At 38.4% G+C, this 25,203-nt stretch overlaps 4 protein-coding genes across 6 annotated transcripts; 2 read left to right on the forward strand and 2 right to left on the reverse strand.

The window, feature by feature from the left end:
* The first annotated feature begins 1 nt into the window (after position 1).
* On the forward strand, positions 2 to 9,703 carry LOC144651898 (Wilms tumor protein 1-interacting protein-like). Of its 3 annotated transcripts, none has more exons than XM_078511964.1 (8): positions 2 to 87; positions 3,883 to 3,984; positions 4,179 to 4,246; positions 5,082 to 5,138; positions 6,839 to 6,969; positions 7,073 to 7,124; positions 7,967 to 8,035; positions 8,790 to 9,703. In XM_078511964.1, the coding sequence occupies exons 2-8, from the start codon at positions 3,939 to 3,941 to the stop codon at positions 8,991 to 8,993; spliced, it is 627 nt and encodes a 208-aa protein (XP_078368090.1). In that variant the 5' UTR covers positions 2 to 87; positions 3,883 to 3,938; the 3' UTR covers positions 8,994 to 9,703. The 3 variants fall into 3 exon arrangements, with proteins under 3 accessions (XP_078368090.1, XP_078368089.1, XP_078368088.1); XM_078511963.1 differs by lacking the exon at positions 2 to 87 and adding an exon at positions 1,214 to 2,009 and having other exon boundaries at positions 5,085 to 5,138; XM_078511962.1 differs by lacking the exon at positions 2 to 87 and adding an exon at positions 1,222 to 2,009.
* Positions 9,704 to 9,873: 170 nt separating this feature from the next.
* On the reverse strand, positions 9,874 to 13,580 carry LOC144651971 (chromosome transmission fidelity protein 8 homolog). The gene is made up of 3 exons (XM_078512054.1): positions 13,470 to 13,580; positions 13,224 to 13,335; positions 9,874 to 11,163 (listed from the first exon to the last, which is right to left on the reverse strand). Exons 1-3 carry the CDS (start codon positions 13,490 to 13,492, stop codon positions 10,942 to 10,944), a joined length of 357 nt encoding a protein of 118 aa, XP_078368180.1. The 5' UTR covers positions 13,493 to 13,580; the 3' UTR covers positions 9,874 to 10,941.
* An 835-nt stretch (positions 13,581 to 14,415) lies between these two features.
* LOC144652457 (uncharacterized) lies at positions 14,416 to 16,587 on the forward strand. The gene is made up of 2 exons (XM_078512459.1): positions 14,416 to 15,516; positions 15,700 to 16,587. The coding sequence occupies exons 1-2, from the start codon at positions 14,551 to 14,553 to the stop codon at positions 15,853 to 15,855; spliced, it is 1,122 nt and encodes a 373-aa protein (XP_078368585.1). The 5' UTR covers positions 14,416 to 14,550; the 3' UTR covers positions 15,856 to 16,587.
* A 932-nt stretch (positions 16,588 to 17,519) lies between these two features.
* Positions 17,520 to 25,189, reverse strand: LOC144651815 (ataxin-3-like). The gene is made up of 11 exons (XM_078511830.1): positions 25,140 to 25,189; positions 24,992 to 25,040; positions 23,402 to 23,517; positions 23,257 to 23,301; positions 23,052 to 23,137; positions 22,822 to 22,888; positions 22,208 to 22,295; positions 20,275 to 20,445; positions 18,870 to 18,924; positions 18,354 to 18,469; positions 17,520 to 17,744 (listed from the first exon to the last, which is right to left on the reverse strand). Exons 1-11 carry the CDS (start codon positions 25,161 to 25,163, stop codon positions 17,686 to 17,688), a joined length of 876 nt encoding a protein of 291 aa, XP_078367956.1. The 5' UTR covers positions 25,164 to 25,189; the 3' UTR covers positions 17,520 to 17,685.
* Between the last annotated feature and the right edge of the window lie 14 nt (positions 25,190 to 25,203).

A 25,203-nucleotide genomic window follows, 5' to 3' on the forward strand; every position in this document is an offset into this window, starting at 1 on the left:
ATTCTTTTCTGTTTGCACTAACAGGGTGCTGCAGGGAGCAGAAAATATAAAACGGCAAAAAGAAAAGAAGGCGCTGAAATGTCAAAGGTTTGTACTCATAGTCGTGAAATATTTAACTTAAATGGAATGGTTTGATTTCCTTATTGAAATTATAAGCTATAGAAATTGAGACAAGTTCACTTTTAACCACACAAACCAGTGTAAAATTTGGGAGTGGAATTCTTCGATTTCAGCTCCACAAACACAAGGTCTGCAAGGTGACGGAGCAGTCCACAGACAGTTGAATTGAGCGTACTTTGTATGGCTGCGCCTAGCTAGTAATTCAGCTGGAAATAAAAACTTCTTTTACCACCGGCAGTGCCAGAATACCCGGCACTCTATAACGAAATTCGATTTTGCATCTGTGTGTTTTTCGCACGCAAGGAACCTCTGTTTTCTTTCTGTAATTGTTCTTACATTGTGTTGACCGGTCTCCGTCTGCCTCTTAATTTGGGTCGCCCACTACCTGTAGAATTCCAGAGAGGTTGTGTCTGAGAGCCCTATTTGAAACAAATTTCTGGGTACATGTATTGAGCCCCCACCCCACCCCCATTCATTTTTATAACATACAGTTCTATCAGAGTAGGGTAATTTGAGGTGGGGGTGGGTGGGTGATTCGAGCTCAGCATGGATGGAGTTTAAGCATGACCTTAGGTGATCACAATCACATTAGTTTCACTTCAATGGCTTGATGGCATGTTCATGATTCAAGGAATCGAACTGTAAAACTAGACATGGCATAGAATAAGTCTAGCCAGGGGGGAAATATTTTGGGTGACCGAAACTGCTTTATGTCTGCAGTAGTTGGAAAATAAATTTGGAACAAATCTCTATTAGAGCTGTAACTATTTTAGGATAGTTACCATTTCAAGAGTAAGCATGCTCTGAAGAAAAGTGTCAAGGTTCAATGCAATTAAAACATTGAAGTGAGTGCATGTTGTAGTGCGCACTAATATTTTCACACAAACCACAATTAATTGGTGCTGATTTATAAATCGTTTTTATAGGGGCCAATTACAGCTTTATGAAATTGAAATATCACTTGTATGATTTATCCTGTTTATATTCGATCAAATTTGCTTCAGTGGTTTATTTGTTTGGCAACATTCTTTACATTTGTAAACTCATGCTTTGTTAGATGTTTCCCTCAAGATAATTGATTATTTGAATTCTTTGGATTCCTTGTCTGTCATTTGAATTGGGTAATTGGCATGTATTGTGGATAACCTTTTGTTGTTCATGGAGGTGAATTAATAACATGCTGACATTTCAGCCAACTTGTTAGCTGTATTTTGAGAAGTGCTAGCAATGCCTCAAGTGAGAATGGCACATTGTCAGTGATTCCCTTTGTGCTGCAAATGTGAAAATCACTCTCAAAGTGCTAGCTTTTAAGTGCTTTTATTTCCATTCAAATCTGAGCAAGAATTACTGGAATGTGCTAAATCTAATGATAATTTTCTGCTTGCATGCATTAATCCTTAGGAAAATAATATTTCTGGTATTTTGTGCTGATTATGTGCTTACAGTCACAGACAACGTCCACATGTTTGGTTACCCCAGTGTTGTGGTCTTAATTTATATAGCATCAAAAAGAAAATTTTCCAGACTGTTTTTCAAAAATTTTGTTGTATTTGGTATTTTGATTAAGACATAACCTTTGGTTGATCAGTTCTGCATTTCTCATGACATGGATGCTTGAATTTGCTATGACATGTAAAAGAGACCCTACATTATGAGGATAAAAGGCTTAACATTCTCTGTGTCCTGAAGTAAAACCAATGACTGTTTAGATTAACTGTAATCTCATCAGCTGTATCCAATCTTTCAAAAAGAGGTTAAACTGGGGTCACACAGTCTGCTGGTCTTGTCTGCATGCTTTACTTCCATGAACCAGGCTGAATTCTTGAGCCTGGCAAATCTCTTCTGAGACCTCCAAATGGAACACAACCAGCTCAATTGCCAGTTTTCAGGTAACATCAGTACGTCAATTAGCTGTAGATATGTTTGTTTCTGAATTATCATCATTGTTGCATGGATAATAGACTTAATCAGCATGAAATACAATATAAACTGTACCATATTTTCTACTGGGTTTCTTCTGGCTTCAGGTTTCTGTGAATAATAAGTTATTTGTTTTAAATACCACTCCCTTCAGTGATTTGTGGTTAGAATAATTAACTCCAACCAGACAGTGCACAATAACACCACTACATTTGTTCTTGTGTTTATACATCCAGAGGTGACATGACATATTTACACCTTATAATAGAACACCTACAAAATATCCCACACTGTTCTTTGTGTGTACCCTGTTTATACACTGTGGGTAGAGAATTTAATTTTTATTTAGCTGTTTGAGTTCACTGTGACAAAAGAACTGTTTCCTGATCAGCCTTTAAAATTTCTTCTGATGAAATGTTTTGACAGTCATGGCGGTCTGAAGGGACATGACACTGATAATAAGATACTTTTCGCAGTGTCAACTTTAAAAAAATATTCCAAGGCTGTTTTCTAGCATAATTTTCACTGCGAAATCCAGGGTGGCACAGACCTTACTGCTAAGGGAGTGATAGCAGGCTGCAAAATACAGCTGTTTCTCATTGAGAGGCGTTTGTATTCGCAGGCTAAGAGAGTGACATTGTATCTCATAAATGTAAATAATTTGTATGCAATCTTTGTCCAGGATTTAGGATTGTGGATAAATACTTTTTGCAACATACAGGCTCCAGTCAATAAAAACAAATCCAGGTTTCAGAATTTCTGCCAAATGGACCTTCAAAAAATACAGCAAAATTCCAGTTATAAGACCCCCCCCCCCCCCCCTACCATTTATAAGCTGCCTGGTTATAGGCCCATATACTTGGGGAAAAAATACATCAGGTTTAAAGCCCTCTCCCCCAGATATAAGCCCCCTCTGCTGGATGACAGTACTAAACAGGTCTAGATGTTGCTTTAATATGACGTTTTAACTCAAAAATGTATTTTAATCAACGCTGCCATGCCCCCAGATATAAGCCCCTCCATTTGTAAGCCCACCCAAAACCTCCTACAAGTTGTATAAGCCGAGGACTTTTAACTGGAACTTTACGGAATGTGTTTTTGGAGAATTTAAGCCAAATTTCATTGGGTCTCGCCATCTCAAATTTTTGCGATGTCTTGTCAGAGTCTTAGTTTCTTCTGCAAGGCTAAGCAAATTTAGGGCTGTCAGAAATCATATTGTTAAATAGTGACATATTCACCAACCCTTATACTATCAAAGCTACTAGATTATTGATGGTGTTGTATTTAGATTTATGAAATTATAATGTCATTTTCCTCCTCTGGTTGCTTATTAAAAAATAGGCTACAGGTTGTGCTTATGTTAACTCCCATTTCCAAAGCATTTCGTTTTTGCTACATACACTGTAATTGGAGTCTAATTTGTTCCTCATACTTCACTTGCCAAAGGATGTTAGATCATTACAGGTTCATCTTTGAGTATGTTATCAAGTTATACCTGTCTCAAAATCAGCTGGTACCCACTTATACAGCTGGAAATACAGACAGTACCATATGAATGTAAGATCAAGCCGAGACTGCTTCATCCAACATCACTACACAAGACAGTGATTAATGTCAATGAGTTTGAGTTGCTAAATTAGTAAATAGCTACAGGGGTGTGGTTGTTGTGCGGTGGTGTGGGGGGGGGGGGGGGGGGGTTAAGATTGACAGGCTAAATTCCTGATCCCATAAGCTGTATGGTGCTAATAAAAGAACACAACTGGGGATAGACTCAAACAAAGCTGATAAAAATTAATTTATAAAATTTGTTTGTCAATTAATCTTTGTTGTTTTGTTTAACAGGTGTGTGTCACAACTGTAAGCAGCAGATTAATGGCTGTGAGTCAGCTTGTCGTGCTATGGAACATCTGTACCATGTCGAGTGTTTTCTCTGTTCTTCTTGTGGTAAGGAGGAAATAAATAGTAACTATTATTATAACAGAATTAAATATATTAATTTATTATATGGTGACCGCATTGAAAAATGTTAATGGTTATATATAATGAAAAGAAAACAAGAGAAAATATCAAATTGTGTTGTGTAAAATTGAACAATAACTCGTAGTTCAATCCTTATATATTTTCACACACTTTCTTAGGAAAGCAGCTGATTGGTGAAGCATTTTATAATGTTAATGGAAAAGTTTACTGTGAACAGGACTATAAGGTTTGTATTGTGACATTCAGTAGTTTTATATTATTTAGGGGTGGATATATTTGCAACATACACCTATAGCCGACGCATTTGCGTGTTGGAATTTTTATTTGTTTTTCAGCTTGAAAACAATAAAAAAAATTCCAACGGGCAAATGCGATGGCTATATGCGTATGTTGCAAGTAAATACGCCCTTAATTACAAAATTATGGGTGGTATTTGTTTTCCTTCTTTTGTTAAGTAACAAATTTCAGAAAGAATGAGACAGCCAATGGAGGTGGTTTATTTTACAGTCAACTCTCCACTGTAATGGATACCTTCGGGACCACGGTTTTGTGTCCATAGTATTTAGCAGAGGTCATTTCCAGTAATACGTATTCGCCAGGACTTCAGCTCCTGTCCGACTGATAATGGATTGGGGTGTCCGTAATAGCGAGGTGTCCCCAAGGTGGGAGTTGACTGAAGTTTGTGATGTTCATTGTTGTCACATACTGTTAACTTGCTAAATTAAGCCTCTCCCCTCCCCTCCCACAGCTTAGACAAAGTATTTGTGTGATTCATAATACCCCACCCTCCCCCACCCCACCGCCCAAAAAGCAAAGCTTAATATAATGATTAGGTGGTTGCGTTAGCTTACAATGTTAAAGGGCCACATTGAAACAACTGCTTTATTGTTGAAAAGTAGGCAGCTTAGAAGTTAAAGTAACCTCAGAGTTACAATACATTAAGTAAACCAACCTGCACCCCAAAATATTACCAACAAAAAGCCTTTTATATATGAAATAGTGCATGCAATTGAGAAAAAGATAATGCCACACATTTTCTAGTGTTTGGTTTTATTTTTCAGAAGCTTGGGCCCTCTCCTAAATACTGCCATTTTTGTGGAAGGATAATCATGCAAAAGGCAAGTTAGAATAAGCACCATCTAATTTTTTTGCTACAACTGTTATGCTAACTTGTGAAAATATTTTTGTGAGTGGCAGAAATCCTCATGAGCCAACCATGTGATGGCTCATGTTGTTAAGACAATAAAAATCTAACGGGTATATCCTGAATAATGAGGATCGATTTGCCTAGCCTCATTTGAATAATGAGGATCGAAATGCACCAATCACAGCGAACCAACGTGCATAAATAGCGACGCGTAAACAATCGACCTCATCGCCTGATGAAGACTAGCAGTATTGCAGTCGAAACGTCGCGATCAACATCTCAAAGCGATTCTATCGTGAGACAAACGAATAAACGTTCATTACCTAGGTATATCCTTGCAGATATGGGGTAGATCATCCAGAGTGATCGAGTCTACAATTTTCTGTAATGCACTGTTTTCACCCATCTAAAATCCTTTAACTGAAACAGCCAGATTTACAACCCATCTGCAAATTCAGCTGCTTCTCATCTTTCTCAGCCAGGAGTGAAGAGAGGTGACTGTTTGCAGGCTACCAGACATATCAAGTTCATCTAATATCTTAATTCAATAATATATTGTATCGCATTGTTTCTTAAAATAATTTTCAAAAATAAGAAAATTAATTTGTGTCTACAAACAGAATCATGCATATATACAATACATAATTTTGCCATAAGTGGAAAACTACTTACAAGCTAAGATGCTAAATTTTTATGGAACAAACAATATAGATCAAGGTTATTTTTTTCACATCATTCTTGAAATGATTTTCATGCTAGCAAGGCTAGGCACCTGTGACAAATATGAATTTCACTGACCTTTCCTTCACAGTCATTCACAGGGTCGTCACATAATCAGAAATGTGTTTAACATGTGTTTCTCTAACATAATAAACAATTGCTTTAATTTCTTAAGTTTCACTGTGTCGTTTGCAAGTGATTGTAAGTTTGTTTTGGCCTGATTATTTGCAAATTCACTGAAAATGTTTTTCTTGAGTTTATGATCAACATGTGGAAAAGACTGTTAATGCTACTTGATGTTATAAAAGCCATAAAATTACTGCTGCTTCTGAACTACACACAAAAGCCACATGTATGTCTGTCACCTAGCCCTTAAAACACTAGCACTACTAACATGTATATTTTTATTATCTGTCTCTATATCATCAATGACCATCCTCTTGGAGCTATACCATACTTAACATTGTTAAAATGTCAGTGCAAAAGGCTGAAAAAGATAATTAATTCCATAGCTTTGTTTCCCTATAACCTTAAGTTGTCTTAACTGCTTAGCTCTCTGCACGCATTGCATGCCTATCTTTAATGCTATTTGGTTATATTATTATAGCACTGCTCTCTGTCTGCATAACATGCTTCATATAAAAATTTTATGGCTTTTGTTAACGGGTAAAATGGCACAGTCCTCTGCTTTGGCTATGTTTTATTTTTACTGTGGTAAGATCTACGCCGGCAACAGGGCTCTGTGCATATTCCACGTACAAATTGGCTGTGCTTAGGGTAAGGTAGGTTAAGTCTGCATACAAGCCTAGTGGCCCATCAGTTCAGAACTTTTCCCAATTTGCCTATGCTTAAGTTGCCAGTAAATATGTCACTTTTATTGAAAGTGGCTACTTTGATGATATTTAATTTTTGTTTTATTTTACCATTAATATGAAATTTGTGATAACACAGATTATTCAAGCACTGGGGAGATCGTACCACCCATCGTGCTTTAGATGTTCAGTTTGTCAAACAGAATTAGATGGAATCCCCTTTACACGGGATCAAGAAAGCAGAATATATTGTGTTCCTGATTACCACAGGTATACAAATATCATACAGTTAGTGCTGTCCTTGTTACACCCAGCCCTAAAGCAGGGTGTGATAACAGCTACTTTAAATTTACTTCTTTTTATGTCTTCACAGAAAATTCTTTCCAACCTGTGCTGTCTGCCGTAAATTGATAACCCCTACAAAGGTTAGTTATCAACATCATAATTATTATAATTACTGTTAATAAAAATATCTGTTCAATAACTTTTTTTGTTGTTGTTGAAACTACAAAATCAATTACACCTAACTTGTTAAATGTTACAATAATTATTATTGAAATCATTATTTAGGGAATAGGTAACACACCTGGGTGCAGTTATTTTAGCATGCAGGTGAAAAAGAATCACAAGGCACAGCTGAGTGCTTCTCACACTTCTTAAGTGTTCTTAAAAATTCAAAAGTGCTTATAGGTGTATAATTTAACAATGCATATACATGTAAAACAAGCAGTTGACTGTTTGTTTAATCAAAAAGTGGCTGGCATTACATCAAATAAGTGGCCTGCATTACAACTCAATACAGCACACACCTGACATAGGCCTCTTGTTTTACTGATAAACCATCTGAATTAAGGGAGATTAGAAGCTATAATGTTTTTAAACGAGCAATTAAGACATACTTGTTTAAGAAAGCATTTGCTTGTTAATTACCGCTAGAGCCTCTATTAGCATGACTACTTATGAATTTAAGTTTTAGAAATTTAGTTTTAATAGTTTTTAATTCTGTATCTTAGGAAAGGTTTTAATAAATTTTATATTCTTATATATTTTTATTGTACATTTTTAAGTTTTTAATAAATTTGAGTGAGGCGCATTTGAACATATACATATGTTAATTTGCGCCGAACAAGCATTAAATTGTTATTTTTATTATTATTGTTGTTATGTATTTGAACTCGAACTGACCTGTCGTATTTTATGAATGTTCTTATGCTATGCCAACTATAATACCGACTAAAGGCAAAACCCATTATATTTTTTGTTAAAGGGCAATAAGGAGTTCCTTAGAGTGGCATCAATGGGAAAAGATTTTCATGTTGGTTGTTTTAGATGTGAGGTGAGAAGCTACATTGTAGCTGCTGCAAAATTTATTCTAAAGGGTTTGTGGTAAATAATTCAATCAGTGACCCCGTTTGCCAATGTATTTAACAGAAATTGCAAATATACCTGTACATACACCATGTAACTAAAAATAATTAAATATTGTACACCTAACCCTGCACTGAATTGTGTCTTGGATTTGATTTCTTGTCAAGGATCAATATTTTTGGGGAGAGGGTAACCTGGACTGGACAAGCATATAACTATCCAGGGAGAAGAGTGTTGGTGCTAGTCACTCCATTAAGTAAAGGATGCTCGCTGGCCCAATGAATATTGTGATGGACTCCTGATTGAGTGCTTTGGGTTCAAGCTGGGACCAGCAAATTTAATGCTGGGGGTAATTTGAGATGGACGACCCCCAGGTTTTTATTTGGGGTTTGGGATTTTTTAAGCACCCCTTCCAGGGGGAGTAGAAATACTACAGGTCACATCATGCTACAGAAAGCAGGATAAGCTCTCAGGTCCAATGGGCCACTATGCCTGAATGCAGGTTTTTTTACTACTCCATTCCACAGAAACTGTAGTTTAGTGTCGATCCACTTGGCTCCAAAAAGTTTTTGTTTTTACCGTTTCACCATAATAATGTTTTGCATTCACTGTTTAGTCGGGTAACTTATCTACAGTCAGTCTCCTTCATTTTAGCTGGCTTGCAATTAGGCAGGTTTTTTTGTTAACTAATGTAAACCATTTGATAATTTATTCTTTTTCAGGATTGTGGTCTTCAGCTTTCAAATAAAAGACAATGCTATCCACAAGACCAACGCATCCTCTGTCTAAAGTGCAATGGCAAAAGAACACCAAAATCAAGAACGCCTCAAAACACTCCTGTTAATACACCTTGCGATTCACCAAATGTCACTCCTCGGTGTCTACCTCGTGGTAGGCCGCGCATTTTGCGTGGTAAACGTTTGTGAAAAAGAAGTCAAAATTGGGTAAATGGGAAATATTTTGGTTCCAAGAAATTTACACGTAATCTGTTTTGCCAGGCAGTATTCAAAGTTTGAAATCAAAGTTTTAAAAGAGTGGAAAATATTTAAATAAATTTTTGCCATGGCTAATAATTTTTTATGGGGTACAAACATTATAGAATTATTTTAACTTTTGGTATTTACACATAACAATCCAGCAAAGCCAGGAACACTGTTTCTTTTAAAATTATTATATTTTCCTTTTCCTGACTAAATACATTATTTTGATATCACTTAAAGAGAATGAAGATGTGAGTAGTATTCCTTAAAAAGTCACAGAAAATTTGAGTATCGTATGGGCTTCATTCATTCACAATTGTGTGAAATGTCAATGGAAGTGGATAATTTCAAATTACATTATTTTGTCAATAAATTATTATACCTGTATGTATGACTTACATCTCAAACAGAGTATTATTATATTTATTATTTTTTTGAGTCAAATTACACTTAATTCCAGGACAAAGTTAGTGTAGCCTGTGAATACAGCCTCCTCTCATTCGCTCCTGCTACTATGTGCAAAACGCATTTTGCACATAGTAGCGGGAGCGAATGAGAGGTGGCTGTATACATGGATCCAGAGTTTCAGACTTCCGGTCCAAATTCTAAGGAGAAGTGAGCACTCATTAAGTCAGACCATTGTTAAACATCGCAAAACACAAAGCCGACAATGAGTCTCACTTTCTTTGATTTGGACCGGAAGCTGAAACTCTGGATCCGTGTATTCAAGGCTACAAATTTTAGTGTGATGCCTCATAGGCTTTACTAACTTAATAAAGATGATGGTGATAATGATGATGATGATGAGGTTGTTTTTCCAGCTTTAAATTAGACTGTCCACAGCCTCTCTATTTTTCAATGCAAAAAAGCGAGGGGGGGGGGGGGGCGTGAGCGAGCGAAAGAAAAATATATTTTTTCGCTCCCCATCCCCCCCCCGTCGCTTCAATCTTCCGTTTTGCACTGGCGTCAAGTTCTCTCGCCGTTCTTAAGTTTACCCGCACTTATTCGATAGAAAAAATACGAAAACATAGAGGGCTGTGAAAAGGCTAGCTTTAAATGTGTTTCATTGACAACTTGTTGAATAACAAAACAATTATCATGCTCAATCTTGTAGAATGTCCTTTGATTTTAGCTGACTCAGCCTATGGCCTTGTTAGCTGGCTAAGGGCACTTTCCATTAGTCAGAACTAACCAGCCAGACCAGTATATTTGAGAACAGAATTCTGTTGTTAGTCAGATTTGTCCTGTTAAATCAGTCAATGCATACATATTATACACTGCTGTGGTGGATTTGTGGGAAAAAGCATGGAAAAGGCCCATTTCACTTTCAAAACCACTGTACCGGCCGGCCAGTTCTGACTTATAGAAAGCGCCCTAAGTATCAGGTGATGTTTTGCATGATTTTGTATGGTAATTAAATTGTTATTATAGACAAGATTAAGCAGTCATATACAAGTTGTAAGCTTGAAAGGATAACATGTCTTGATCACAATACAGTAACTATCAATGTTATGGTGACTTTGATTTGACATGCAGTCTTGGAATGTTGTACTCATGGAATTTTAGTTAAATAATTATAATTTGTAAAAAAATTGCTTACAAAATAGCATTATGAGCTGTCAGAGAGAATTGGTTATGAAGAGTTTGAAACTCTAAGCCTTGAAAAACTTTTATGTTAGAACTAAAAAAACAAAACAATAAAACTTATTAAACAGAGTCCAACCTTTGTCAATTGAAAATAAGCTAATTCATACATCGCGCTGAGGCCATGTCTCAAGATGGCAGTACTACTGTCTGAAAACATTCCTTGCCAATAAAACTCAAAACACCCGACAGACCTAACCCAGTTGGCCTTAGTAGAACTGACATCCAGCAATAATGTTAACTTTCAATATCACCTTGATATTGGCACCGTCTTGAATACAATTGGCTTGGGTCTGGTCTTGAAGATAATTTTCTTCTTCACCAGAGCACAGACATCATACTGTGTTTCACCTTTCCTTTCATGCTTCCTTTCGTCCTTGTTTGTTTTCTTGTGTAGCACAGCATATGGCTTGTCCAAGTCAACAACTTTACCAGTTAGAAGGTGGTGACCAATGACAAGCAACGGTGTTCCCTGTTGAACAAAAAAGAGCACAACTGCATTGACAATATTGATGAAAATATTATTTTTCTCTTTATGATATATGCGTTGTCAAGCAGACATCTCCTACTCTGTGAACAGGCTTCCTAGTGGGGTGTAGGGAGAAAATAGTTCAGCAGGCAGCACAAGTCAGTCAAAAAAAATTAAACTCAGAGACTCAAAGGACAGTACAGAATGCATATGGCCAATCAATCGACAGCATGATAATAATTTTCCAGGGTAATTTCGCTGAGAATAAGTCAAATGAGTTCACCTTTCAGTTAAGTATTAAAGCAGCAAACGTGATTTTTGCTTTCGTGCAAAGGTTTGTAACATGATACCTTTTTTTTCTCTTAGACTGCATGATGCGTTTAAATCTAATTAAATTAACGCCACGGACACAAGAATCATACCGCATTGTCCCGATGTCCCCTTCACCATTAGAAAAAGACCCAAAAAATATCAGAAAGTGCACGGAGAGCACAAACTATTAATTACAAGCATAAAATGTCGAAAATCGACTTTTCCCCCGAAATTGTCGCTAAAAATTGCGGCTTTTTCCCCGAAACTGTCGCTAAAGCATCGTGCACCAGATCAGCTCTCGCAACGGGGGAACACGTCACCGCCACTCAAGAGAGCCGAGAAGATATGTGATTGTCGGCACGAAAGATGTTCAACACCAAAGGGAGAGGTTAAAAGAGGAAAAGGGATTAGATTTTTTTCGCAGACCTGTGATGCAATTTAACCCACGGACACACCGCATTGAGCACACCACGTAGCTTTAAACATTCTAAACACGTCCCTTTATTTTTTTTCGATAGCTGAGTTATGAAACGGCAAAATTTTGTTTTGTCAAAATACTACTTTTGTTTTTGAAAATGGATGTAACATGATGATATGGTAACTATTTATTTCGCAAACAAGGCGACATTGATATAACACAGATATTATCATATGAGATGCAGATCAGCGTGCCATATCAAGAATATTTCACATGAACTGCTATGACGCCTTAGTGTCCTATTTGTGGTTTTACTTGGGGCCACGGAGCACACCAATCCTCCTGCAGAAGAAAAATGAATGTTCGTATGTGACGATCTGCGCATCGTTAGCACAAAGTATTTTTTTCCAGAAAGAATTGTACCACAAGGAGAGCATAGTGCTTTCTGAAACAAATATATACCTTAGTTCTTCAATTTAAGTATTGTAATGTACTCCCTGATTACCAAGGGCACACGGTCAGGTGCTCTCCATCCCCTCCCCCCTTTACAGAAATAATTAATTAATTGATATTAATTAATTAATTGGTGATTAAAAGTTTACACCGCGTTAGCGGTTAGTGATTTAGTGGTTTAGGGGTTTAGCAAACGCCAACCCACCAAACCATCACAATAGTGCATTCTGCACTAAAAAGACAAGCATGTACCACTGTGAGGTCCCCCTACCTAGACCATGCTCGCCCTCTGCTCGCGGATTTTTTTATTGCTCTATACCCCACATGGGAGCCTGTTTGTAGGCTAGTGATCTCCCAATTTCCGTTACTAACGTAATATGAAATGTATGGCCATCATAAAGGAGAAAGAAACGCAAAGAGAAAATTGTCCAAGCTCCCCTCCCTCCTCAGGCACCCCTAAATGAACTATAAAGAGACTGGAGAATGAAAAGTAAAAACTATGGGTGGGAGGGAGGTAGTCATATCTTACTAAGAAATTCTGTAGCAGAAAATGAAAACTCACTGGGTATGAACTTTCAAAAGGTTTTCTTCTGATGACCCTCCCCATCGGACGTGTTATCCCACCCGTCCCTTCCCTACTGAGGTGTGATGTCACTTTTTCTTGTTGCTTTCGACTGTTCACAAGCTAAACTTCTGACACTTCTCTGTACGTTGGACGACTAAGAGAGTTACAAAATTGAATGCATGATTTATTTTACACTTACCAAATTCAGGTCTTTCTAAACCACAAAGCAAAGGGCAATATTAAAGTCAGTTAAGCTTATATGACTTTTATCCACAACAGGAATCTACCTGAAGATATTCATGTTTTTATACCAACCTTTCCATCGAAATGCAAGTCGCCGATGGCCTTCCCTTCCAAACTGACATCTTCTTTTGTCTCTAATGTCCCTTGAAGTTCAATTATCGTCCAGTTATCAACTCCTGGAGCCCTGTTTATATTAACGATTGTACGAGTCAACTTAGTTCACGATCGATCAATGCTTCGACGACAAAAATGATGAACCTCGAATAAAAAATTTCTGAACTACACGTTCGATCAACTCTAAGTTCACTTACTACTTACATTGATATCAATATCTGGACCATCTTGAATATTTCTGGATCAAAATTCCCTTCAAAATGTCCTTGCGTCAAAATAATGGTCGCTTTCAAGGACGATGTAAATTTCCCGCGAAACCGCCGAAGTATCCTTATTTGAAGTACCGCTGGCACTTCCTGTCGAGGGCGCTTTCCGACCTAAGATTTCGTTCTTTGCGGCGATGTAAACGCAAATGCAAGGAAAAAACACGAGTGAGCTAGGCATTAATTTGAATTAATGGAGAATTTTCCATTTTCTTGCACTCGTGGCTTGCATTTGCATTTGCTTTACGTGTGAACATTGCTAACGCAAATGCAAGCGCGCGCAAACGCAAGCAAGCGAAGCATAGCTTGGAACTTGGAGAAAATTGGAAAAAGACTTCAACTGCATCTGTGTATCTTACATTCTTTGCGATTTGGAGTTTGCCTTTTTACCTCTTGCCTTACACAAAGGTTGAATCCGGGCAGGAGAAGGGATTCGTGTGAACCCCACAGAAAACCGTGCCGATAGAGGAAAGGGGTAGAACTTAGTGCACAAAAACAGGGGTTTTACAGAAATCTGAACCATCCATTCGGATTTGTGATGTTTTCTTCCAGGGAACGATGGGAAAGAAATTCAGAACCAGAAAATCTTTTCAAATGTGGACTTAAGATTTTCAGAAATTTTTCCAGCATCAAGTTAAAAACTCAAACAATCGGAGCTGTATAATTCGGAGACAATGCATTTTGACTGAAAGGGTTATTATATAAAAAGTACTTCTAAAACCATCAGGATCCAATTTAGTGGCGTAAACATGTACGTTTCAGAAATACGAAAGCCAAAATTTCGTGTTTTTTTTCCTTTTTGCTAACGTTTAATCACGCGTTCTAATCATCCCGCTTTTGCGTCAAATCGTCTTCGTTAATTTGGTGACGTTTTCGCACGTAATAAACGAATCCAAGGCAACGCGAAGTTTTTTCATTTCGGAAGGTCTTGACACGCTTTGAGCTCGTTGCAAACAGCTATTTTTTAGATCCGTTTCTGTAGCAAATCTTGTAACATTGCTTTCCAAGTTTGGTTACGAAAGATGTGTGGATCGCTAATTTCCAAGTTTAAAAGCAACAAGATCAATCCAGAAAAGATTTTTCCGGAGCCACGATGGGTTCCGAGTCACATGAAGCTCGCCAACGAAGACTCGATGTACTTTCAGGATCGAGAGTTATGGAGAAACGAATGCCAAAATGGTGAATCGAGCTTTCATTCTATGGTGTCATTGCAGAGTGACAGTAGTTCACTTGAATCTTCAAGCGAATCTGATTATTCGTCGCAAGATGAGATAGAGGATGCCATGCGCGCATTGGCTGAAAAAAGACTCAGTTATCCTACTCGAAACTACAGGAATGACAGGCCTCGTGTTGTAGACAGCCACCAGCGGCTAATGGAGACTGCGCATGAAATTCTCGCATTCCATGCTGGCGGTGCTTCTTCAAGTTCCAATACTGTTCGCGCTGTAAAGCCGCTCAGCTCAACTAACTCCACTCTCCCAAGAAATCATGCCTCAGTCGCTTTCGACATTCCTGTTGGAGACAAGAAGACTGTCTGCCCATCCGCAAGAGTCCCGATGCGCTTTAGAAAGCGAAGGGTCGCGCCTAAACTCTGTTTGGAAGATGTAAAAGAGAAAATGCGCGCTGCTGAGGAGAGGAAGCTTAAGAGATTACAGCGCATCCGAGAGCGCGCGCGCAGCAGGGCTGGAGAGAGCCGACCACACCCCGCGGAGGCGTCGGCCCAAGCTACTGCTGTTAAAATCGCAGCTAAGCAGGCAGCTGCCGAAAGCAAGCGCAATGAAGAAATTGAGAAGCGAAAGCAAGCTGGGAACAGAGCATCGCGGAATAGAAGCAGGATTGCTGCAGCTCAGGCCTTTGCCAAGACGCAGCTTCAGTCCTCCATTGCACAGAAGGCGGAGAAGACTGAGCAAAGAAAGATGAAGCAACAGCAGAAGATTGACAGGCAAAAGAAACTGCGAGCGAACCACGCCAAGAAGGTCAACGACAGAGTAAGCTAACTTCAATATCACCTTCTATGCCAAAGTTTCAGTATCACATTTGTAGACTTCATCCCGGGTACCCGTAACTTTAGGAATAAAATATGATGTGAATGTCAATTTTTCAGTGCATTAATTGCAAACTTCAAAGGATTATAGTCCCACAACTTTTAAAGGCTATTTTTTAATTTTTAGATGGCGCGGACGCTTAAAGAAGAGGAAGACGGAATCCGCGCTGATCTCGCAGAATTAGAAACTTACCACGCTTCTGATGATGGCGACGAGTCCTGGGGAGACGAGAACGAGGAGAGGAGGCCTGTGTACGAGTGGGAGGATTTCTTTACTGATTAGAGCACGAACTTCTCGGTGACGGATCTAGGGGAGCCATCCCCCCCCCCCTCATCCCCTACTGCTTAGAAATATAACAATCCCAACGGCCAAAAATGTTTCACTCCTCCCCCCCCCCCCTCCCCCAACAAACAGACACACACGAGCCTTTAATATACGCCTACCTTATTCCTTGCCTCCCTTTTACCCCCCGACAAAATGCCTTTCCCCCTTTGTTGCTCTATCAAGCAAGAGAAGGCTTATCTTCCCCTAAATCCCCTTTCCCAGGTTCCTCTAGATCCGTCATCGTATTCCTGTTCTGTAAAAAATAAAAATAAAAAACAAAAAAAAGCAAACAAACAAAAACAGATGTGCATTCACGTTCAGTCAAATGAGCACAAATCGCCTAAAAATATATTTTTTAACTATCACTGAAACATGACAAATCAGCTCCGGTTTTATCCCATGTCCAAGTTCATGGCATTAATTCACGTTTATTTTACATATACTTTGTAAAAAAATTTTGTACAATATAAAATGCCATATATTGTCAAGTCTGGCCAATAAATTAAAAGAATACTTCTTGTTTCATTCTGTTATTCGGATTAGAAGTAAACGAATATCGTGAAATAAAGCATCGCTTCAGTATATTTCTCGAGTAAATTTAATGGGTATACATTCTTATATGGGAAATACCTTTCATAAAGGTGAATTCACGAACGGAAATTTAGCCTGTGTACAGCCGTCCCCCCCCCCCTCCCCTAAAAAAAAAACGGGAAAAGGAAGGGAAAGGGAGGGGACGGCTGTACACAGGCTAACGGAGATTGAACGTTTAATTTCAACGTTTCATCTGGCGACGACAGATGGACACACAGCGGACACTTTATTAAATTTTGTGAAAGCGAGCGCGAAGGAGACTGTGTGTGCATTGGCTGCTTTTTATTCACAGTTGTCCTCTCCGATCTTCTCCTGGGTCCTCCCCCTAATTACACTAAGTTTTTTTTTTTTTCACGAATTTGAAGAATTTGTTTGACATTTCCTAATGGAACAAAACTCTTGCTGGCTCTGATGTCCATTCATGCAGGGGGGAGGGGACCAGAGGTCTGAGCTTCCTGCTTCCCACTTTGCTTACTCGACGTTATGTTAAAATCGTACAATGTGCGAAATTGTGAAAAATGAGATGAGGGGATGTAGAAGAAAACGCCCAAAAATTGTCTTTAGTGCAGAAGACATGGGGTGTTACAATAGCAAAACGATCAGCGTGGAGTAACAAGGGTAAGCTCTATTCTTCCCAGCTCCTCCCCGACCCACCAAAGAGGTAGCTGTAATCTGCACTGCAATTGTTGAGCCAGTAATGCCAACCCCCCTCCCCCCGTCCCCCGCCAATGTTGAAAAAAGTCACAATGGCATCAGCAGTTGGTTGCTTCTATGGCAAAATTGAGGAAGAAGATTAGAAAAAATTTGAGGAAGAAGATTAGAGAGAAAATTAGAGAGTAAATTGTAACTAAGTATTTTTATATCTTATTTATACATGTACATTTTGTTTTTGTTATTTTGTACTCTTATAGTTGATGTGATGTCTTAAACGATGTTATCAACTTAATAAATGTAGACGTAGATGTAGATTGATCAGCTAATTATGGTGCAGATTTGTGATATTCTCAGTAACGATAACAAAAATGCCCTATATGGACTCCCCTGTAAAGTTTATTTTTGTACAAAATTCCAAACCTAGTTATATCTTTTTTTTTTTACACACATTCACAACATATTAGATTTTGAAGAATAGATAGAAGGAAGGAAAAATATTAGGAGACTATTATGTTCCTCATTCATTTGTTCATTAAGTTTCGGCTACATCTTTTCAAGGGATAGTTGAAGAGCAATCTGAAGCATTTCCTCTTCAGATAAATCTAGAGATAAATAAAGAGAAACACAACATTCAGCAAACAAAATATCAACTACTGGTAAGAACATAAAGAACTGGGTGTCATGTGATGGTCCAGCCAATGGTTACAATAGGTTGGACAGATGAAATGAACCTGAGGCAAATTTTATTTTGGCTTGAAAGTGTGAGAAATAAACAAAATTTAAAGGGAGCTTGATGGAATAAAACTCTTGCTGGCTTTGAGGGAGAGGGAGGGAGGGGAGAGCCCCGGGGGGTTGATGTCCATTCATGCACGGGGAGGTGACCAGGGGCAGAGCTTTGTGCTTTGCATACCTTTTACCCCTGGTTCCCACCCTTCCTGTTGCGATTCCCCCACCCCCATCCCCTGCCCATTCTTATTTCTTTCTTTTGCAAAACATTATGCAATGTTGCAAATTTTTTCCCTTTTTCTCCCATTTCCTACCATCTTGGGAATCCCACTCTGCCCTCTCTACATCTACCTCTTGTAGGGTTTCCACCCCCATTACTTCCTAGTTTCCACACCCATCAAGTATAGGAAACCAAAATAAGATTTAAGACATATTAGTCATAAATAGCAGCAGTCAGGATGGTCCAGCTGCTTAATTCAATCTACCTGATGATGCAGCCTGATTCTCTGGTGGGCCTGGTCCTGTTGTGATTTGTTGAGATGCATCTGGTGTCCCTGTGGTTTCTGATGTGGTTGGATTGCCCCCTTGGTTTTGTTCTTGCCTACAAACAAGGTAGTCTGAATTAATTATGGAAAATGGTATAAAGAGACAATTTGTATTCCTTTCTCATTTTAACATTCATCGCATTGGTGGCCATCTCTATTCCAACAGCAACTAAATAAATAAGAAAGGAATTCTGGCCAATGTGAAATGAATATTATGCCAAATATTAAATAACAACCAACAGAGGGCTGGTCAGTGGGGCGGGGCCAACAATTTTGCACATACTCAAAGAACAGAATTATGGTTTTACCTGCATTCAACATGCATGTATTAACTCTTTTTGTAAATAGGAGGGCCACGAGTTTGTTAGCTTTATAGCTATTAAGTGCTACCCTCTATAAATAAAGACGTTACTTACTTACAGTAAATGTGTTAAACCATAACATTTCAAAATGTACCTTGTAAAATACAATTGTCTTCTTCTTCTAATTTCATCCATATCAACTGGTTTATCTGACGAACAAAACAAGACTTTGATTAACTATGATAAATACTAGTTTATTAATACAACTTCGCAACCTAAAAGGTTGAATTATGTCATATTTACAAATTTATAAAGCGATAAAAACTAACGATAAAATGTAAAAATATTTTAAGAACTATACAAGAGTGATTAAAATCCAAACTTAAGTACATTAGAGACAATAAAATTACCTATTTCTAAATCTATTAGTCTTAAAAACAGGGTTAAACTGGCGTGACTTTCTGAGGTTATATCTACTAAGATTCCGTGGGGGCAGTAAATTCCTCAGCCTACTGACATTGTTCTCTAAAATGTTGTTAAACAATTATTATTTTTCCGTCAGGGCTTGTCTTCGACCTGACAGAGTGACTAGACTTGCCTTGTCGAGCGCTTCTTCATACGTAAAAAATGGAAAAATGATGCGCATCGCCCTCTTTTGCACTGCTTCTAGCTCACGGACCAAGGGTCCTCTCTGGCCTGTGTGGCAGGTGTTCAAAGGGAAGGGAGAGGGGGAAACAATGATTGTGCTTCACACTTCCCCTTCTCCCCTTCTTCCACTCTTCTTTTATAAATTCCAAGACCCTTAATTTTAAGGAAAGCTTTAAAAAAATGAAAATTCTAGTTTGACCATTCCAAGGTTTTGAGACCTACATTGCTTCTTCTGCTGGAAGGTCATCAGAAAAGACCAACTGAGGCAGCAACCCTAAATGGCGCCTTTCTTCACTTTTCCTGCAAAATGAGGCATTGTGGTCCCAGGGGGGTACTTCAGCTTGTAAATGACGGGGATGATCGAATGGAGGCAAAACTCAGGACCCAAAAAAATCCCTTAGACTTCCGACATTACCCAAAAAAATCCCTGGACCAAATATAACCCCCCAAAAAATCCCTTGTCAAATTACCCCTAAATTGCCAGGAGGGGCAATAACATAACACAAAGAATGCTCGTTTTGTTTATTCATCATACCATAAAAGGGCCAAGGCACTTAAGTTCGTTTCCGGAGCCCAAAAAAATCCCCTATCTAAATCAAGTCACCCCAAAAAATACTTGCCAAATTTTCTAACCCAAAAAAATCCCGGAATCAAAAATTTCAAACCCAAAAAAATCCTTCGATCATCCCCGTCATTAACAAGCCGGAGTACCCCCCCTGGGATTGTGGTCTGTAGTTGAAAAGTCCCTGGTTGTGGCAAAAGGCTAGTGTCTGGCACATTCAATTAACCAGGAACCCATGGCAAAGGGAAGGACAACCCAATAGAAAAACTTTGACACCCCCCCAGGTTGGGCTTGTACATGAGAATATCTTGAGCTTAGAACTAATATAATTACTAAACTTGCTTATTACCTTCGCCTCCTAATTTATTGACTTGCTGAAGTGCAGCTGTTAAGTCTGATTTATTAACATATTTTTGAGTTGTTTTTGCCGGCTTTTTCTCAGGTTTAGCTGGACAAAGCTTTAATAACTGGTCTGCTTCACTTTCTGGTAGCTTTCCCATCACAACAAATATTGAATAGCCTGTAAGGTAAAAGGGAACTATCAGCAACGTTGCTGTCTGGGAATAAACAATATTGATTAAACCTATGATGACAGATAATCTATCTCTCTGCACACATTGTAGACCTTGGTGCAATATAATATACTCTACTGCACGCATTGCAGACCAAAGATGTTAGATAATACATCTCTGCATGGATTGCAGACCAATGATGCAAGATAATATGATGATGCTAATTACTGTAAACACCTGCAGATAAGCTGCACCCTAAGCCGCACCCCCAGATAAGCCACACCCTGAATTTAGCAACTCAAAGTTTGGAAAAAAAGATTTTTGGAAGTAAATCAAAGAAAATCCTAAGTCGAGTCTTTAGGAGTCTTCTTCATCGAATGTTAACTCACTAAACATTGAAACAGAAATACTTCAGTCTTACCCTCGATTTCAGCTCTTTAATATAATGAACACCAACTTTGACATATAGTTGATCTTTTTCTGGTTTTTGTTGACAGGTATTTCTTCATTAAACACAGTTTTTCCATGGAGTTTTGTGTGACAATAAGAACGTGTTTGCAAAACCTTCATAGCTTAGTAACCAGGCATTCGATCGGATGAAAAAATGGGACTGGGGCAAAAACAAACAAGCAATACAAGATGGAGGTGTTCGGGTTTTGTTGCTATTGTATCGATAAAAAGAGATTTGGGAGCCTTCTGTTAGAGATAAACTTGTTGCATCAAGAGAGTTTCGTAATCAGTTCGTAATTTGCCATCAAAGTGCTAAACAGGGAAGAAAGGGGGCCACGTTCCGCTCTCCGTGGTATTTTTTCGCTCGTGGTGTATCAATATTTATTGTGTTGAAAATATAGGCCATCGTTGACACTGCAAACAGCTTTTAGGGGCTTTCAAACTTGCAAAAGCAATGACCAGTACTCTCTTACAGTTATAAGTGATATTAATTTGCATACTTTTCCATGAAAGTGTCAATTCACGAAAATGTTCGGCACCTTTTTCAAATTTTCTCGCAGATAAGCCACACCCTTGATTTCGAATGAAGATTTTTGGGAAAAAGGTGCAGCTTATCTGCGGGTTTTTACGGTAAATAACCTATCTCTGCATGCACTGCAGACCTATGATGTTCCTTTTTATCTTGCTGCGTGCATTCAGACCTTTGATGCAAGATAATACACTTTGCTGCATACACAAGCAGACCCCAATGATGCTTGATAATTTTTCTCTCTTCACACTTTTTAGACCTATGATGCTAGAAAATTTAAATCTCTGCATGCATTGCAGGCCTTTGATGGTAGCTCTGCACAGATTGCAGAAATATGATGCTAGATAATCTATTTCTGCATGAATTTCAGACCTATGATGTTAGTTTAATTTAAATCTTTGCATGAATTGCAGGCCTATGATGCTGGATAGCTCTCTGCACACATAGCATGCCTGAAATACTAGATAATTTCTCTCCACACACATAAACACTCCCCAGCAGGGCTTTTTGGTGCTAATTACCTGAGTGATGACCTATGATGCAAGATAATGTATCTCTCTGCATGCACTGCATACCTATGATGCTTATTAATTCATCCCTCAAAAGAGATCACAGGCTTCTGAGATTCAACCAAAATAATTTCATTCAGCAATGACAGAACTTTACAAAGATCTACCAGTATGTAGTGTTTTGGATGGGCTTTTTTATGCACAGGAAAATTCAATATTATTTTGTTTATTTCTATTCTAGAAATAAAGGGCTATTTATAAAGAAGATCAAAATTTAGCTACCTTCTGTCTGTAGCTGTGTAAGGAATAACGACAGATATGTCTCTGTAATCAGCTCTGGTTTGGACAGCAGTGAGTTGAGGTTAAACCACTGCAAGATGTCAAAAGTGAAGACACATCAAAACATGGTTTGTAGTACGTTTGGCTCTCTCAGTTGCCATTTCTAAAGTATAAATACTTAGCCGCAAATACCGGTATGCAGTTTTTAGTTAACATATATTTTTTCTTTAGATATGACGTTTTTTATGGAAACACCACATATCCCCAATGCCACTAAACAAGGTAGGAACGGGTTTCAGAGAGCATGTGGACTTTCTGATAAATAATTATTAGACTCCTGTTTATCAGTGAGTGGGTGGGGACAGGGGTGTCTGAACATCCCGCCTCCCGTACCTTTTACTCCCGCTTCCCGCCCCTTTCCGTACTGGTTCCCTCCTCTTTGTCTCAGATCTGTTTCAAAATTATATAACGAAACATTGCGAAATTTTACTAGTTTTCTTCTGGTTCCCGCCACCTTAGGAATCCCGCTTCCCACCCTCTCTTCCCTCGCTTCCCGCCCCTTTTCTCCCGGTCTCCCGCCCCCCTGTCCCCCTCCACCAGTGAGGAAATGACATTACCTGGTGACCAAGTTTTCGTATTGTAAGCCAGTGTTGTTGTAAGTTACATATAAATGCTCTCTGGTTTCTAGTTTTAAAAAGGATAAAAAAGATTATTAATAAATCATTAAATGTTTTAAATAGTTTTGTAACCTATTTTGTAACTGTCGCATTTCATTGTTTAGTACTTGTTATTTCTTTTTTTAAATATTTAAAATTAAAATTACGAATTATGTACCATGAAGACTTACTGAGGATTTTCTCGGGCCTGCTTGGCTTCAGGACTAAGGAAGGGAATCAGTTCAATGTTCCACACTCTGAGTGCATTGCATATAACCTGAAAAACAATAACAACAAAAACAGTAAACAACTGACAATAATTAAAATGTACACTAACACAAAGAAGGCAACTTTAAAGTATTTAAAGACCACTTATTCTAAAACACCAGTGCTTACTTGAATGGAAAAAAATCCACTATCATCCATGTTTGAAGATGGTTGCTGATTGGATCAAAATGATGTTACCATTAAACAGTGAGTACTCACAGACTAACATAAAAAAACAGGCAAAAAGAAAAACCAATTAAAACAAGTTTAATACCTTGAGAAATTCTTGATAATCTTCCGATGTGACATCTCCTTCTGCCATTCTTTCTCTTTCATCTTCATCTAGTTGTGTTGCTATATCTGCCAGATCTACTGCTGTTAGGTAAGGACCTATTATATACAGAATTAAATATAAAGTCAAAAGCACAATCAAGCACAAAAGAGAAGAAATGTACATGGGTGAATGGGGTTGGGTCTTTAACATTCTAGCTGTGTTTCACCCTTTTAGTCCACACTTCCTGTATAATGTTAAAATGAAAGTTTGTTTTTGTGATGAAAGGGAGGGAACTGGGCAAGAAGTAAGAACCTGGAAAAGAGGGGGGGAGGGGAAGAAGAGTGCATATGGCAGCAGTAGGATAATAGAGTAGGTGGGGGGGTGTTTTTTTTTTTTTTTTTTGGGGGCTCCCCCCCCCTTCTCCTGAATTCTGCAATTCAGAAAGGAAAAGTATCGGCAACAAGGTTGATTATCTTTTTCTTAAGAACTTTGTAAATTTTCAGAATGTCTTCAGAAATCTTTGGATGTTTTTAGATATGATTGGGTCATCTTCAAAAATCCTGGCACCTTCAGGATAAAAATTTCAAACCTTTGTCTTGGCAAAAAAGTATGCAGCTATACTTAGGGAAACAACAGGTTGAACACTGTACTCTTGTGTGATCAGATCATGTGTATTGGGATCATGGCAAACTTGTATACATGAATAATGACACATTAACTGGAATAATATTGAGTGAAACACAGAAACCAGGAAGAAGTCTTTCTTCAGTTACAGCGTTTAATGAAGCACTAAATGGACCGCGTAAAACAGCAAGTTTTTTTCTCTCCTCGAACCTTATGCACCTATCAATGGTTTGCCCCAGGATGGGGGGCGGGCAACCCACGGGAATTTGACATCGTGAAGTTCTCCCAGGGTAGGGATTTTGACATCTAAAATGGCCTGCTGGGTTAGAAATTTAAGAGGAGATATGGGAAATTTGACATTCACTAGGTGCCCAGAGGTAGAGAATTCGACTTTGGATTTCAAAAAATTTCAAATTCCCCGGGGGTCGCCCGCCCCCCCAACCTGGGGCAAACCATTGATAGGTGCATTAGGAAGCATTGAGACATGGAGGGTCTAGATCTCAGGAATATGAAATTTGCTGTTTGCTTTTCAGCCCGACAGTCAATAAGTGCTTATTAAAATGGGAGGGATTGGCAATGTAAAATTTCCTGAAAGACCTTGGAAAATCCTCTATGGTGAATTACCTGGTTTTTTTAAGTAACATTACAAAAACCTTTAAATCAGGGAAATCATGTGCAATAACCAAGTTCTAAAGGGGATTATTGGTGCAAAGGAAGCTTAAGGAACGAATTAAGCTAGAACGGTTGCTCACTGTCAGAAGTTATAGTGGGCTTACATAGTTTTCAACTTCATACAAATATGGTGGTTTACATTTAAAATGGAGTTTCTTCTCAGATCAAATTATGACCAGTAGAATCAACAAAATATTTCATTACAACCAGCACAAATCGTGCTTGGCACAAAATACATGTACCGTACAAAAATAATTCGTATGAAAGTAGCTCTGAGTGAGAAAATAAGGTTACCTTGAAGTAACGCATTGAGGCAGTGCTGGGCGCAAAGAGAACCTTCTTGCTGCGTAAGAAAAACAAAATCTTATTACTTAAATCATTATAAATAGATTTACAGCGTTGTAAACTGGAGAAAGAAGCAATGATCATAGCAAAACATTACCTTTTCGTGGAAGATAGCATCCATATTTACTTTTTGCTGAGAAGTGAAACCGAAACTGCGCGCG

Source organism: Oculina patagonica, chromosome 4 (genome assembly GCF_052425735.1).
Source record: "Oculina patagonica isolate OP01 chromosome 4, crgOcupat, whole genome shotgun sequence".
NCBI classification, from domain to species: Eukaryota; Metazoa; Cnidaria; class Anthozoa; order Scleractinia; family Oculinidae; genus Oculina; species Oculina patagonica.

Coding starts and splice junctions, on each gene's coding strand:
- LOC144651898 (XM_078511962.1), top strand. CDS start 1,976: ATGGAACACAACCAGCTCAATTGCCAGTTTTCAG. Junction 5,139..6,838: donor GAAGGATAATCATGCAAAAG/GCAAGTTAGAAT, acceptor GTGATAACACAG/ATTATTCAAGCACTGGGGAG. Junction 7,125..7,966: donor AATTGATAACCCCTACAAAG/GTTAGTTATCAA, acceptor TTTTTGTTAAAG/GGCAATAAGGAGTTCCTTAG.
- LOC144651971 (XM_078512054.1), bottom strand. CDS start 13,492: ATGGTCCAGATATTGATATCAAT. Junction 13,336..13,469: donor GTCCAGATATTGATATCAAT/GTAAGTAGTAAG, acceptor TAATATAAACAG/GGCTCCAGGAGTTGATAACT. Junction 11,164..13,223: donor ACTTGCATTTCGATGGAAAG/GTTGGTATAAAA, acceptor TTTGTTCAACAG/GGAACACCGTTGCTTGTCAT.
- LOC144652457 (XM_078512459.1), top strand. CDS start 14,551: ATGTGTGGATCGCTAATTTCCAAGTTTAAAAGCAACAAGATCAATCCA. Junction 15,517..15,699: donor CCAAGAAGGTCAACGACAGA/GTAAGCTAACTT, acceptor TTTAATTTTTAG/ATGGCGCGGACGCTTAAAGA.
- LOC144651815 (XM_078511830.1), bottom strand. CDS start 25,163: ATGGATGCTATCTTCCACGAAAAG. Junction 23,302..23,401: donor ATTATCAAGAATTTCTCAAG/GTATTAAACTTG, acceptor TGATCCAATCAG/CAACCATCTTCAAACATGGA. Junction 17,745..18,353: donor GAATCAGGCTGCATCATCAG/GTAGATTGAATT, acceptor ATTTATCTCTAG/ATTTATCTGAAGAGGAAATG.